Source organism: Chanodichthys erythropterus, chromosome 23 (genome assembly GCF_024489055.1).
Source record: "Chanodichthys erythropterus isolate Z2021 chromosome 23, ASM2448905v1, whole genome shotgun sequence".
In the NCBI taxonomy this organism is placed as follows: Eukaryota; Metazoa; Chordata; class Actinopteri; order Cypriniformes; family Xenocyprididae; genus Chanodichthys; species Chanodichthys erythropterus.
In genome coordinates this window covers 21,877,521-21,893,665 of record NC_090243.1, presented here as the reverse complement: position 1 = coordinate 21,893,665, position 16,145 = coordinate 21,877,521, and the positions used below count along the sequence as shown (strand labels likewise).

General features: G+C 37.1%; 1 protein-coding gene and 1 long non-coding RNA gene across 2 annotated transcripts; both read left to right on the top strand.

Moving 5' to 3' along the window:
- Nucleotides 1–540: 540 nt before the first annotated feature.
- Nucleotides 541–3,211, top strand: LOC137014388 (uncharacterized). The gene is made up of 3 exons (XR_010893843.1): nt 541–620; nt 789–1,541; nt 2,739–3,211. It is a non-coding gene; the product is annotated as an uncharacterized lncRNA (long non-coding RNA).
- A 4,245-nt stretch (nt 3,212–7,456) lies between these two features.
- LOC137014171 (chromosome partition protein Smc-like) lies at nt 7,457–14,087 on the top strand. Its single transcript, XM_067378352.1, has 7 exons — nt 7,457–7,474; nt 8,538–8,586; nt 8,744–8,937; nt 10,610–10,764; nt 11,524–11,942; nt 12,092–12,300; nt 13,464–14,087. Exons 2-7 carry the CDS (start codon nt 8,571–8,573, stop codon nt 13,659–13,661), a joined length of 1,191 nt encoding a protein of 396 aa, XP_067234453.1. The 5' UTR covers nt 7,457–7,474; nt 8,538–8,570; the 3' UTR covers nt 13,662–14,087.
- The last annotated feature ends 2,058 nt before the right edge of the window (nt 14,088–16,145 follow it).

The window sequence follows — 16,145 nt, the reverse complement described above, 5'->3', positions numbered from 1 at the left end:
TTACACTGATTAAAATCACCCATAATAAAAACAGGTGCGCATGGTGTTCTTTGTAGCTGGTTCTGAATACAGTCAGCGATTTGCGCCGCTGATTTTGCAGCATTTCCATCAGGAGGGATGTATGCCACACAAAAAATAATGTTCCCAAATTCTCTGGGTAAGTACACAGGTCTCAATGACAGACAGAGTAGTTCCAAATCGGGGTTACAAACCCTCTACCGCACCGTATATTGAGTACACCAGTCATTCCTGATATAAACAGCAATACCTCCTCCTCTGCACTTCCCAGCCGACTCCGTCCTATCCGAGCGAACGAGGGAAAACCCATCCAGTTCAAATAAGGAGTCAGGGATGTCTTGATTTAGCCATGGTTATAACAAGACTGAAGGGGGGGGGGGGGGGGGGTATGTAACAGGCAAAGGCCTGTTGACATGTTCTTTCTGACTGAGTGTAATATTACTACACACCACTAGAGGCGCCAGGAGACTGTATGGTTTATACCCAGGTGTGTAGTAGAGCAAGTTAGATTTGTTGGGCAGAGGAAGCATGGCCTACCTTCTGTGTTACCACAAACCACTTTGAGTCCTGATTGGGAAACTTAGGTTTTGAGCTCAATCAAAGTAAGAAATCTTTTCTTTTCTTTCTCTTTATTTATACTATATATTTTTGGTGTGGCTTTGTATGGGTTTGTAATCAATGTACATGCTAATTCTATGTTTTCTGTACGATTTGAGATTATTTGCTAAGTGGCCTCCTTGCTAATGTTAACTTTATGTCTTATATTGTAGAAGGACTCTTCATTGCTACTGGCAGTTTTATGACTACTATTAATTGTTGGGAGTTCAAAAGATGATGTCCATTCATGAACTATGTCTTTACTTCACCTTGTGGATCTTTTGGATCTCATGCACAAGGATTATGAAAATTTGACTGTTCTTTTTGGGATTGACTGCACGTTGGATTTATTCATTGTGGAGTGGAGTATTCTATGTTTCAAGACTACAATTTCCATCTTTACTGGTTTCAAGGACTGTGAAACCTATTTAAAGATGGCAATTGGTTTAGATTAGGTCTAAATTGGCGGTTCCCTTCCCTAAAAATCAGACCTATAGCAGTTTTGTACTTAAAGTGGTTGAGGCTGTTATAGAATGGTGCCCGAACAGGGACTCAAAGTGGTTTGTGGTAACACAGAAGGTAGGCCATGCTTCCTCTGCCCAACAAATCTAACTTGCTCTACTACACACCTGGGTATAAACCATACCATCTCCTGGCGCCTCTGGTGGTGTGTAGTAATATTACACTCAGTCAGAAAGGACATGTCAACAGGCCTTTGCCTGTTACGGGGTGTTGAAAAGACATACATGCGTTAACCTTTGCCCAGGCCGTCGGATTCTGGGGTTCTGGGGCCAATGGGGTTTTCCTACAAAGTGGTGACCCCGACGTGATCTCCCATTTCCAGTTGGCGAGTGTCTTTTCAGCAGAAAATTAGGATTTGCAACAAGCAAGAGGTTTGATCATCTTCTCTTTCTTTAGCTGTTGTGGTAAGTCCATTCTTATTTGCCTTTTAGAAGTGTTGAGCAAATACAATTATTTTTAATACTATTTCATACTATTTTAATATAATGATCACATCATGATATATAATGTATTATAATGGCCAGGGATAGTCTTTAATCTCATGATAATTTAAGCAATGGTTTGGAAAAATAAACAATTTTAAAAGAAGAGCAGAAGCAATTAGAATGTAGTAAGATGGAACCCGAATGTGGACAGAAGTTGGGAGCACTATTAGTGCTGGAGGAATTATAAGGAATCAATGGAAGGATTCGAATTTGTAATTGTGTTAGACACATTTTTATCAAAACACACATTGTAGTTGTTTGTGTTACTACATGTGCACCTAGACTAGTTGAGTTTATTCTTTAAAACACAAGACTGCTTTACTGTAAGTAATGTGTGACACAGTTAGGTTTAGATGCTATGCATTCCAGACCATGTATCTTGTGTAAGTTGGAATAACTGTAATACTGAAAATGTACAACAATTTCAAGTTGTATGTGTGTCTATGTTGAATTTGTTTGTTTCCTAAGTGGAACACTGGGCTATCTTCTGTATAGCTGCAGTTACACCATGTACAGGAGCATAGAACTGCCATAAGGCTACATTGTGCTTCACAATTACATTAACTAAATTGTTAGGGATGAAAAATGGAAGGAAAAATCAAACTAATGGGAAACAACTTCATCTTCTATCTGTGCAAGAATATTTAATGAGAAAAATTAAAGATGCCCAGTATTTATCAACTAAAACAATCAACCTGATCAGGAAAAAGTTATTTTACTTAAAATGTAATTAAAGTTGTGTAAAATGTTAATATCAGGTGGAAGTCCAAATGGTTCAAGTATTTGAATGACACCATAAATACCAATTGCTAAACGAACAGCACAACACCACAAATGGTGATCTGGTGCTCTAATCACAGATCTGGTTAGTGTGAAATTCCCCCAGGAGACCTGGGTGTCATAATGTTCACAACACAAACGAATGATCTATGTCTCTGTGAACTAAAACCAATTTTCTTCTAATGGCATAAAATCTTAACAGATTAAAGCAATCTGCAACGACTGTCTGGATAAGACCATTCAAGAAAAATTAAGATGGCACCATCTATCTAAATGTGATTTATGAAAAGGTTCAAGATTCAACTGTTTTCCTCTGTGTGTTTGTTTCCCTTTCAGGTCTGACAGCTGCCATTTTTAGGGCCAGATTTGAAAAGGGTCGGGTCCCACCTGCATTGAGCCATGATACACAACTTTACATGCAGAAGATGGGTGAAAAGAAACTTCAAGAGTCCATCCACACCTTATTGCATTCATAGATACATGGGCTCCCAGTGTAGAACTGGAACTAAATTATGCAGCACAAATTATGGTTGGAGAGACACCACCCATCTTCTCACAAACATACAGAACACACACAATACAAACTTACCTGGCATGGGTAGAGATGTTGTAGGTTATGGAACAACATTAAGACACCATCACAGAGGTCATGGTTTGCTTTAGTTGAGCTCTTGACCCTTGACTTTTTAATATTAAAATTTATTTGGGCAGATTTAACTGCATTAAAACCAAAAAGACAAACAAAGTTAAAAGATCAGGTGGTGTTGGTTATGTTTTTCACTTAATCATTATTTGATCTGAATCACTGAACTCATTTAGAGCCCAATCTCTGAGTTAGATTTACATTATTGATTACAGCAGCACTGTGATTCCGCAACAGAAGATCCAGTTTTTTTTTTTTTTCAAAATAATTAAATCATCAAAAGTTGTTCTTAGAAAAAAGAAAAGGCTTTCATTTAGACACAGACATCAAGAATCAGTCTGTGAATCTCAATAATGGTGAGAATAATAAAGCATGTTGCAGTGCATTCTGGGTGCCACCAATCAAAATCATCCATGGCTCCCATCATGCATTGCTGCATGAAGAAATTATGAGCTGAATTGTCTTAGTAATTTTTTTATTCTCACTATTTAAATTTTGCTGTTTTCAGACAGCAATATACTCACATGGCCCCTAGGTGTCAGTGTTTCCTAATTAATTTCAACAATCTCTTTGCAGGTTGTGAAAGTTAAACTAAAATGAATATGTGTGTAGTTAGTGAAATGTGTCACTTTTCTAGAACTGTCTGTAATACAAAATATCAAAGTGTAGTTGACCCTGCACACTATCATTATGGTAAATGTGTGATTGTGAGAAATCCATCAGAACTTCTTGTTTTGTAAGGATTCAGTTGTTATGTGACGAGTGAGTCGCTGTTGTCATGGTGAATTTAAAGAATGGAATCCCTATATAAGGTGGCTTTACCACTCCATCACAGTGCTGTGTGCTAGTGCTGACCTCTTTAACATACACTGTAAAATCTAGACAAACAGTTATATAGAAAAAGAAAGTCTTATTTATATGTCCACTTTAGAAGAATCAGATACCAGTGGTTTTCAACTGGTTTGGCTGTGGGACCCACATTTTCACATTTCTTATTAAGCTGTGACAAATTTTATTCCTCAAATGGCTGACACACTGTCCTAATTTAGTTACATATAAAATGTAGGAATATCACTAATGAACAAACAATAATGTGAGGATATTAAATAGCAGTCCCAAATTAGTTTTTCATCATACAGTAAAGTTAGAAAGTTGGTATGAGCCATCACAGTGATTATAATTATAGAAATTAGCACAAAAATAGTGAAAAAAAAGTGGTATTTAGGGTTAAGGTTACAAAAACTAGTAACCATGGTAAGTAAACAATAATACTAGCATGAACTGTTAAAATGGATGCTGATCCTGATGAATAGAATGAAAATCATACCTGTATGTAAATCCTTCCCATTCACACGACGTACCAGTTTACAACCCACGTAGAAGGTGACGTTCTCATGACCTTGCACAAAAAATGCTGGGTTAAATATGGACAAACCCAGGGATTGGGTTGTTTTCACCCAGCCATTTTTTTTCAACCAATTTTGGATTTATTTTTTTAGCCAGCAATATAGTAATATAGTAAAAGGAATGTTTTTGCTCACCCCTAAATAGGGGCAAATTTGTGGGGTTTTTTAAGCCGAAACTTGACCAGACCAGAGACTTATATTACATCTTGTGAAAGAGGGCAAAATAGGTGCCCTTTAACCCAACCTGCTGGGTTTGTCCATATTTAACCCATCTTGGGTTGTTTTTAACCCAGCATTTTTAGAGTGTGCGCAACGTTCCCTAAAAGTTTTCTAAAGGTGACGAAAATTCCGAACCTTTACAGAACATTAGGGACATTCCTAAAACGTCCTCTTTTTGTAATGAAAGTGCTGCAGTTCAAGGTTCCTTATATAACTTTAGGGGGTTATTTTATGGTCATGTGAGAATGTTACAAAGAGGACATTTGGGACATTAACAGAACGTTCCCATACGGTCCTCTGTTGGTCATTTAATAATGTTCTTTACATGACTTTACACTCTCAAGAAGGATGTGTTAATTAATAACACATTTTATGTGTTATGGCTATTTTAACACATTTTTGTGTCAATTTAAATTGATCATGTGTAGAGAGAGAGAGAAACAACACTGTGTCAAACACAACGTGTTAAATATCATCCAATCACATTGCTGCTACGTGTTAAAAACAACACAACCTGTGTTATATCTTAACACATCCGTGTGTCTAGTTAAGGACAACACATGTTGTGTTACGTTTTTTAACTCAACCAGTGTGTTATTCTTCTTAACACAGGCAATATTAAAATATTTAACACACTAATGTGTCATAAATCACACAATTTGTGTCATAGATGTGCTATTTTTGACCAGTTAAAATTAATGCAATACACACTTAGAAAGGATGTGTTAAAACTGACTCAAAATGTGTTAAATTCTTACACATCAGTGTGTGAGTTTAGGGACGACGCTTGTTGTGTTAATTTTGACACATTCACTGAGTCAATGATTTTAACACAGTAAATGTGTCAGGAAGGTGATCTGATGATAACAAGTAGAATCAAAGGAGAAAATCACAATTTTTAAGCCACCATTGTGGAGATGAGTGTTTGCTTTAGTTGAGCTCTTGACCCTTGACTTTTTTAATATTGGATGTTGTTTTGGCTGTTGTAACAGCTAATTAAACAAAGAGAAAAGATGGTCAGGTAGTGTTGGTTATGTTTTTACCTAATCATTATTTGATCTGAATCACTGAATTAGATTTACATTATTGATTACAGCAGCACTGTGATTCTGCAGCACAAGATCAGCTTTATCAATATAATCTGAAGGATTTCTTAAAAATTGTTCGGATTTAAAAAAAAAAAAAAAAAAAAAATGAGTTTGGGTTCCTGCCGCTGTTTCCTTTGGCTTGCTTAGTCGGGGACACTTGACATTTGATATTCAACAGTGTTTGGATCTGCCTGCATTGACACCATTGTATGTGAACTGAACTGAGCTGGATGATTACATCACTGTTTACTCCAGTGCTGATATAGATAAATTCACTAAATTGATAACTATTGATTCTTATATCAGAATGAATCAATACTGAATTTACTTAAGATGGATACTGACACTCTTTTGTTTAAGAGCTGCTGTGCAGCCAAAATTATATACCAGTTATCACTGTAAAGCTGCTTTGACATAATCTGCATTGTAAAAAGCGCTATATATATAAAGTTGACTTGACTTAACTTACAAATATCCAAAATAATTTATTGAGACAATAAATAACCAGCCAGTGTTCGAAACTATGTCCTTACCTAAGCTTGATTCACAATGGTAAGCTTGTAGTAATTTTTTCTAATTTGAGTGGTACTGGTGGCTTTCTGTGGGAAATACGAGCAATCAGCCGTTCGTCTTTGTGTCATTACGTCACATCTGTTTACAAAAAGGAGTCCCAGCTATTGTAAACTTAGAATTTCGAAGGCAGATTGTAATCCAGGAAGGTCAAAATGACAATCATCAGTGACAACTGGAAATTCACCCATAGTCAAAAACAAAAGACTTTGGACTATGGAGTGGCTACAGAAACTGAAATGTACAGGTAACACTAAAACACTCTAAATACACATAGTTGTGCAATGCTGATGTTGTTAACATTAACAATTTGAGAACAAAATATAAAAATAATAATAATTTTCATGGTTTGGCATGATCCAGGCAGTATCCACACCAGTAGGGTGACTGACAGCAAGCATTAGATTCATCTGTACTGAGGAGCCGTGCTGATACACAACCCACATAAAGATGATAATTCCGCATATAACTGCAATTGCAGGTTCCAAACAGAGATGGCGACAAAGAGCCAAAACCTCCGGACTGCAGCTTTAAGTTTGCTGTTTTAGATTTGTGCACGATTGTAACATGATTGTTCTCTGCCAGTGTAAACTTATTAAAGATATTATTTAGATTTGAATCACAATTACAATAGCCAATTGTACACTGCATATATTTAAAAATAAATAAATGTAAATAAAAATGTTAAAAAATGTCTTTTAATGCACAAGTCATACATTTGAACACTTTTGAACACTTTCTGAAAATAATGGATCTTGAGCTGATCATGTGATGAAAGTCTGCACTTCAAACATATTTAATTAAACTGTAGCCTTTTGTAATTTGATGTTAGTATTTTACCAAAGTTGTGAAATATTTTCAGTTTGTTATGAAACTGTATGGTGGGATTTAAGGTCTCAGAGTGAGAATGGTTTGAATATTCATGATCGTCATAACTTCCATTACTGTGAATGCGCAGTTAAGGGGAACACTGGAAATGGGAACAGTGTGTGGGAGGAAATTTGGAAATTTGGCCCCAGGGCCTTTGCAAGTCATAACCAATTCCTGATTTACCACATCGTCACGTGATATCTGATATGAGGCATAAATACAGCTGTCTGTAAGCGTAAGACAGCTGAAGACTTTCAGGAGAACACAGAATATACAGTAAGTGTGTTATACTTTATTCACAATTTATTTTAGGCTACACCAGCTAGCATTTATTTTTTATTTTTGGTGGATTGTTTACCATTTTTATAATCATTTTTACTACAAATTCCATGGTTACCCTAAAGTGTATGGAGCTAGAAAAATGATAAAATGATCTGAATTTGAATTGAATTATTGACAAGTGTCATTTAACAGAATTGAATATTGAGTGTAATTTTATATAGATTTGAGTTTGATTTTTTTAAACTTGAATCCTGATATTTACATTTGATATTTAACAAAATATAATTTTTTTATGGCATGATTTTCTTCATGTATTTTCAAACAGCATATTTTTGTTCTGAATTCTTAGACTGCAAATATCAATGTTTTCAACATAAATAACAAATTCAAAACACCAAATTCAATATACTAAAAATCCAGCATAGAACTGGGTCTTGTTTATGAAACCATAAGCACTGATCCTGAGGGCTTGAGCAGCCACGGAAAAACACAAAATATTCTCTATTCATTTTAACCAATAAAAACACGATTGCAACTTTAATAACAAACTATCAATTTTAACAAATGTTGAGAGTTCATCAATGTATTGCATGAGAACAAAACTCTCCGCTCCACTTAACGCTGGGTTCTTGAAGCAAAGTTATCTTTCCCTCACAACCAAAAACACACTTCTTTGGTGACACTGACCTTGGCATAGTTGAATAATAAGAGTTCTGTATATGGAATGGCATACAGTGAGCCTCAAACATCATTGTTTCCACCTCCTTATGTAAATCTCGTTCACATTATTTTCATTTTAACCTGAAAAAGTGTGTAGTCTGTTTAATTAATAAACTCATCTTCTTTATAAATCTCTTTCACAGTGTGCAATGTTACCTTTAGCCCTGTTATCTGTGGAGCACACTATCAAACTCATTCAGAATCGAATGTAAACATCCACAAAATACATGCCATACTTACGTGATCTGATATGCTGCAATTAAGCACACTTTTCACAAGGGGAATTAAATGCAATCTGTTGATTCTACTTGCATCATATCTTTTGTCATATTTTTAGAGACCGTACGGGTGGACGCATCAGAAAGAAAACATGGCCGATAGCAAAGGTGAGATACTTTACATTTTTTAAACTCAATTATTTACCCTGAAATAGTAGTTCAAGACTATATAAACAAATATATAAATAAACGTTTTGACACATTTCACCCATGATTGAGCCCCAGAGGTGGTTGAACGTCACTAATGTTTGGTTTGGTGTCTCAGAGATTGTCATCAGTGGATCCACATTGAGTCCAGGCTTCATCCAGGACCTTCTTCCAGCTGTGGAGCGAACGGCTCTCCTCTATCATCTGTCATTCTTGTGTCTGGGAGGCTTCCCAAATCTGGAGCGTATGATCAGAGACCAAGCTATTGAAACACAAATGCTGTTCGGATCCTCTGAGGCTGTTCTGCTGAAGGTGAGAATAATTCATCTTGTGAATTATCCTCATTTCATCATACTAATTCATAATTTTTCTAAAAATCAGACTTTTTTCCTCAGGATTCTGCATGTGAAAATAAGCTGTTATAGATAGTAGTGCATTCGGCCAACAGATGTTTTTTATTGTTCTTTTATGAGACCATAGACAGTATAATACACGGACATATTGTCCGTGACGTCACCCGTAGGTTTCTGAAAAGGATTTTTGAAACCCACAGTGGATGGAGTCGGCCATCGCCATCTTGGCGGCGCATCACTCCTGGATAACTGAAAATGGGCAAAGAGGCGGGATGTGGGTGGAGCTGAGGGGCCTGGTTGCTGAAACCACGCCCACCTAGCTTGACGTGATCAAGTTAGCTCAAAGAGCTATCGATCTATCTTAGATACTATCTAAAATATTATTAAAGATAAAAGTTCAGGGTTGCTGCAGCAACAGTAATTGTGTCGGGTGTGCTAATGACAACACACAAAATCAAAACGGGACTTTATACCCTTGTAATGAAATAGCGATCATGAGATGAATCCAATCCGCTGCACTTGGGTAAAATGTCCATGACAAGCGTCCATTGAAAAACATCCAACAGCACTTTTTGTCCACAAAAGCATTAAATCCATGAAATATTTATATATTGTACATATTTCTTCTGAACGAACAGCAATAATTATCTGCTAAACACCCGAGCTGCAGGATCTGATCATAAAAATTACCGTCATTATTTTTTATGGGGCATGTTCAGAATTAATCGAAACTATAACGTTGCTGCTATTCTTGCTAAAGAAGCTGAACTGACCCCTCTTGTCCATGAAAAGGACAGTCAGCGAAACAAAGAGTAGAATATCAAATTCAAACAGACAGTTGGCCAATTGCAAAATACAACAGGGTGAGACTTTTAAAATTACTATTACAAACATACAGTAAATGCATCTGTATGCATGTCATGCTGTTTACGTTCACCACTTGTGTAAACAGTGTGAAGGCTCGCATTAATCTCTCATAAATCCGAATCTGTTGTTTGTTCAGTGTGATTCCCAGTCCTGTCCACCTGAAGGAAGTTTATGTTGTAAAACTATAAACAATCGTATACATTAGACTCTACAAAAAATGAGCCAAAGTAACTTTTCCGAAATAGTGCTGCAGTTTTAGTTATAATATCAAAGCAGTGCTGTCGAATTTTGTGGTGTCTTGAAAGGCATATTCTCCAGCTATTGTCATTGTAGTAAATCTGACGGACAAAACATTTAGCCAGTGCCAAGAAGATCCATCAGCATGTCTTCTGTTTATAATCCGCATGTGTGCACATGTACATACAGTGACAGCAGTGGCAATCCAAGTGGCCACGCCCTTAATTATGCAGAACTTTAAGGCTTAATATAATTCAAATGGATGAGTTATAAAAAAATCACCCCTTAACAGTTATCATGAAGGCCAAAATTAGCTATATAGACCAACACCCCTTTGTGTACCAGGCTGTAAATGTGTTTTTTCTGCGGTAAAGTTTATTAACATGGAGTGTCTATGGGATTGACTCTCTTTTGGAGTCTGTCTCTAGTGGCCAGTCGATGAATTGCAGTTTGTCACTTCCGTGTTGGTTTCAAGAAAGAGAATGGAAGGTTGATACTTGTATGAAATTATGCTTGTTTTCTCTTAGTGTGTCGGCACGAGTTCCAACCTGGACACCTCGCTATTCCCAATACTGATAAAAGCTGTTGAGAAGAACAAACCCAAACTGGCTGTGATCTACCTGGAGAAAGCCAAAACATGGATCGAGGACATCATCAGTGCCGTGGATGACATGGTGAAGAGGTGAAAACACTGAAATTTAGCATTTCAAAACAAGCAATCATTTTTTCTTATTAGTACACAGCAAACAAAAAATTTTCTTAGGATTTTACTCACATGTAAACATTGATCAGCTCAACCTAACCTGAATGAAGCACAAGATCAAACCTCTTCTAGAAGCTCAATCGTGCTGCACAACATGAGAATGAACCTCACTGGTTATGCAGCAGAAGAGGTTTGATCTTGTGTGTCATTCAGGTTAGTTTGACTTATTTGATCAATGTTTACATGTGAGTAAAAGCCTAAATTAAATCTGTTCATCATAAAAAGCGATCAAGTCTCTTCAGAAAATTTGGACTAAACCACTTGATTCATATAGATTAGTTTTCTGATTTCTTTATGAACTTTTTGAAGTGTCAAAGATCAGATTTCAAAGGCAGAGAATGGAAGGACAGAATGCTGTCAGATTTTATCAAAAAGATCTTCATTTGTGTTCTGAAGATGAACGAAAATCTTTGGACGACATGAGGGTGAGTTAATGACAGAATTTTCATTTTGGGTTGAACTAATTCCAAACTTAACGGCAGACTGAGAAGAGAGGAGCTGCAACAATGGAGAAAAATAATGAGCATTCAAACATGAAAACCTGTTCTAGTAGAGCCAAAAACAATATCAAGACTGTGTAAAAGGGCAGAATAGGTCCTCTTAGAGAAGATTGTTCAGTGTCTGTGTTGTGTTTGTGAAATCCAGACTATATCACTGTACATGCACCCTATTTTTCAGGTATGAACAACAAATCAAAAGTGTGAAAACATGCACCAGTGATGTGTTTAAAGAACAGAAGGAGACTAAAGGAAAAATAATGGAACAGACTGTCGAGATGAAGGCTCTGGAGGATGCTCTGGCCGAGCTTGAACTGGAGCTGAAAAAAAATGTCGATGATATTGAGGAAATTCAGAAACAAATTGAAAAAAACACCCAAGAGCTGCAGGATCTGATAAAAAAAAGTGCAAAAAGTCATTCTTATTTACAGGTCTTGTTCGGATTTAATCGAAAGTATAAAAATGCTGCTATTCGTGCTAAACAAGCTGAACTGACCCCTCTTGTCCATGAAAAGAACATTCTGCGAAACCAAGGGTGGGACATCAAAAACAAGCAGATTGATCTACAGCTGAAGTTGGCCAATTGCAGTATACAGCTGGGTGAGAGTCTGTCTGTGCTTTTAAATGATCATTATAAACACACAGTAAATGCATCAGTGTGCACATCATGCTGTTTACATGTTCATCACAGCCTGAAGGCTCCCAATGATCTCTCATGAATCAGAATCTGTTGTATGTTGTTTGTTCAGGTGCAATTCCCAGTCCTGTTCACCTGAAGCAAGTGCAGAAGTGTCTTAAACAAATCCGAAAAATTTTGGTTGATCTTAAAAATTTCTGGGAGAAAGTGGGTGTTACGCTGGAGACACTGAAAGAGAAGACCTTTGCTGGGGATGAACTGATTGAAGACCTGAAAGACGTGAAGGAGGAGTTTCTGAACTCCATTGAAGACGCAAAACAGGTTAGTTAGACGTTGAGTAAATGCTTCTGGTGAAAGTTGGTTCACACTTCAGTTTAGGGTCCAATTCTCACTATTAGATATTGCCTCAAACTCCTAATTACTGCTTATTAATAGTAAGTAAGGTAGTTGAGTTTAGGTATTGAGTAAGATTAAGGGATGGAGAATAAAGGGTTAGTTCACCCAAAAATGAAATTTCTGTCAATAACTACTCACCCTTATGCCGTTTCACACCCATAAGATCTTTGTTCATCTTCAGAATATAAATTAAGATATTTTTGATGAAATCTGAGAGGTTTCTAAACTGATCTGAATACAAACAGCAATGTCATTCCACATTTCAAGGTCCAGAAATGTACTAAAGACATCATTAACGGTTAAACTACTGTAGTCATGCTGACTGTTTTGACAATGTCTTTAGTACACAGCAGAATCTCCAGAGTTAAATCAATTCTGCTCAGAGTACATATGGTCCCTCTCTAAATAGTGTTAATATAACACTAAAGCAGAGTTAAAGTTAAAGAGATAGTTAAGCAATTAATTAAGTGATGAGTGTGCATTAGTGATGAACACCTGCTGTTAACAATCACTGAAGAAAAGAGAAACACAATAACTGACTTCAGTCACAGCCTTATTAATTGCCTAATTATCTCATTAACTTTAACTCTGCTTCAGTGTTACTTTAACAATATTTAGAGAGGGACCGTATGTACTCTGAGCAGAGTTGATTTAACTGTGGGGATTTTACTGTGTACTTTTCTGGACCTTGAAAGTGGTTCAGAGAGCTCTCGGATTTCATCAAAAATATCTCATATTTTTGTTCTGGAGATGAACGAAGGTCTTATGGGTTTGGACCGACATGAGGGTGAGTAATTAATGACAGAAAATATTTTTTTCGGTGAAGAAGAAATCAATTATGGATATTGAAATGTTTATTATAAATGATTTATTCATGCAGATCACTAATGAAGTTGAAATTGGTTCAAGTAATGAAAAAAATTATGTTGCCATGACCTTTACTATGTAGAGAATAGTGAGTGTTTTCAGGCACATCATAAGTGTATGTCGATGTATAATTAGTGAATGTGTTGTGATTAATGCTGGTGTGATATATTTATATTTCACATGTGATATATTTATATTTCAATATATGTGATTTATTTCAGTACTGGCAGACATTTGGTGCAGGCTGTCAGAGAGCACAGGGCATCTTCAGCATGCAGTCTAGGGACGCATATAAATTCCTGGAGGTCAATCCGTCTTCACTCTCAGAGGCTGAAAGGAATAAGCAGTACAAGTCTATCATGGAGAAGCTGAAGAAGATCAATCCTCAGGTCTCGACCAAAGCCGCCATCACTGAGTGACAGACAGAGATCTGATGATTCTTTCACACTTTAAACGCTCTTTATAAGGCATACGCATATTAATGCATTTAATGCAGCTTATCTTGTCATTTCTGTAACTCTTTGTAATCTTTACAACTGTTCTTGCACATGTTCAATTACAGTTATACATATATACTTTAGGGATATCTCTTTTTAAAATTGCTTTGCATTTCATTATGGTTTATAGATCTTGTGGTGGGTCTGGTCATATGACTAATGTCTATGTCACACAATAAAGACATTAAACATTTCATTGTATCTTAATCATTCCAAAATTATTTGTCTAATGTTTCAGTGTACATCAGGGGTCAGCACAGTACCGCTTCCATCTGGACAGTTTAAAATGAGCGGTGCATCAAAACACCAGGGCTGTAGTAGTCTACACACCACAAGCATTTATGATAATGATCTTCCTCTTAATATTTTATCAAGCACCAAATGTTCTTCATTCAAGCCATTTCCGCTAAACACGTAGAGTGTCACAATAAAAAAAAATTAAATAAAAAAAAGTTGCAGATCATGTGGTTATTTTAACAGTTTGATATCTTCTACACAGCAGAAAATATATGACTAGTCTCTGACTGTTTGACTAAACCAGGCCAGTGCCAAGTGCCATTTACTACATTAAAGGTGCAATGTATGCGATTTTTGCAGTGAAATATCCAAAAGCCACTAGGACAGTTTTGAATATTTTGTTCATTGAGTACTTGCAATATCCCAAATATTTCCAAATATGTGTAAATCGTGAGAAAATTGCAATTTTAACCAAGGAGTTACGTGTGAGTCGCTGCCTGTCATGTGCATCGTGCCCGCGTTACCCTCAGTTTCCAGTTTTATTTTGTAGAAACCATGGAAACACCAAAGGTGCTTTAATATATTACACATTTTAATAGACACGGGAACAACTGTTTTGATATATTTATAGACAGAAAATGTCTCAGGTTAAGTATGTAACCATGGTTCCCTGAGAACAGGGAACAAGACTCTGCGTTCGAAAATGCTTTGGGGAACGTTATCACATGAACCAGTGTCTGTAAGCAATTGTCAAATTTTACCAATCCTATTGGCCAGCGACAGCCTATGATGTTATCATAGCATGACCCGGAAGTATATAAGGGGCGCCTATAGAACCAGTCAGTACCTTATTGTCTGAAGGGACTGTTCAGCAGGCAGCCCCGATGCATGGCTAGGAAACGCAGTCTCATTCCCTGTTCTCAGGGAACACTTTGGGAAATGATATACCCATGGCGCCATGCTTGAGGGAAGTACAAATGTCAGAACTACTAGCTTCAACTGAAGTGCCACAACGACTCCCCCCTACGGGTCATACATAGGCTGTCAGTGACAGCATTCCCTTTGATCAACAGCCCAAGCTAAGGCCTCAAAGAGGCCCTCCGCAGAAGGCCTACCAAGTCCGCTCAAAGGCTTTTGGAACCAAGCTTCTATCCAAAGAAAAGAGGGTACCTTTTATGGGAATGTGGCCAGGGGGCCCGAGGGAACCAGTCACTTCTCAAGGGCGTGTACTCGACCTTGATTGCCACGAGGGAAGCCTGACCTGGTCTATTAACCAAAACCTAGTCTTGGCCAACAACCTGTTTGATCACAGAGCCTCCAAACACATTTCTTCAGAGAAGATATCCAGTAAGAGTGACTGCAAAAGGGACAGTAACTAACTCAAACCAGAGTGTAGAGACAGGCATCCTGGAGAGCCCCTTCCACATGATACAAATTCTAAATGTGTGGAAATACATACAGCAGTCTTGTTTCTAAAACCAGCACGCGTCAAGTCTGCTTAAGAAACACACAGAACTAGGAGGGAAGCTAAAGTGAAGGCCACACACCTGAGCAGCTTTGCTAACCGAACACAAATGCAGTAGACTTAGACTGAGAGTGCCCACATAACAGTCTACCTAACACAATCTGATGAGCAGTGTACTCAGTAAAAACACTTTTTTTTTTTTTTTTTTTTTTTTTAACAACTGTTTATTGAATTTTCTTCTGTGAACAGCAGTATAAAAACAAAAGCAACTGTGCAAATTTAAAACCCATCCCAACCCATCCCAGCCCCTGGTAGACTTAAAGCTGCTGTAGGGAGTTTTTAGAAAACGTTGACTTAGCCTGAAAACTTGAACAAGCACAACTCCCACCTGCTCTATGCTGCGCTACAGCCCTCCCTCCACAGCTCCTCCCCCATCACAACGGAGCCTGCCGTGAACGCCTAGCCTGCGCGGATAAACAGTTATGGCACATTCACTGGTAAAGATGAAACATCAACAATATGATTTACACTGACTATGGCCTGCCCATACTTTGACTACAAACTTGGTCCTCAAAACATTACGTATTTTGCAATACATGTAATGTAATGTCTATTTCTATAAGTAATAAATAGCTAGTATGATAACGGTAACTAACGTTACAGTATGCAAGTAATTATTCTATCGATATGTAATGCTAAATAAG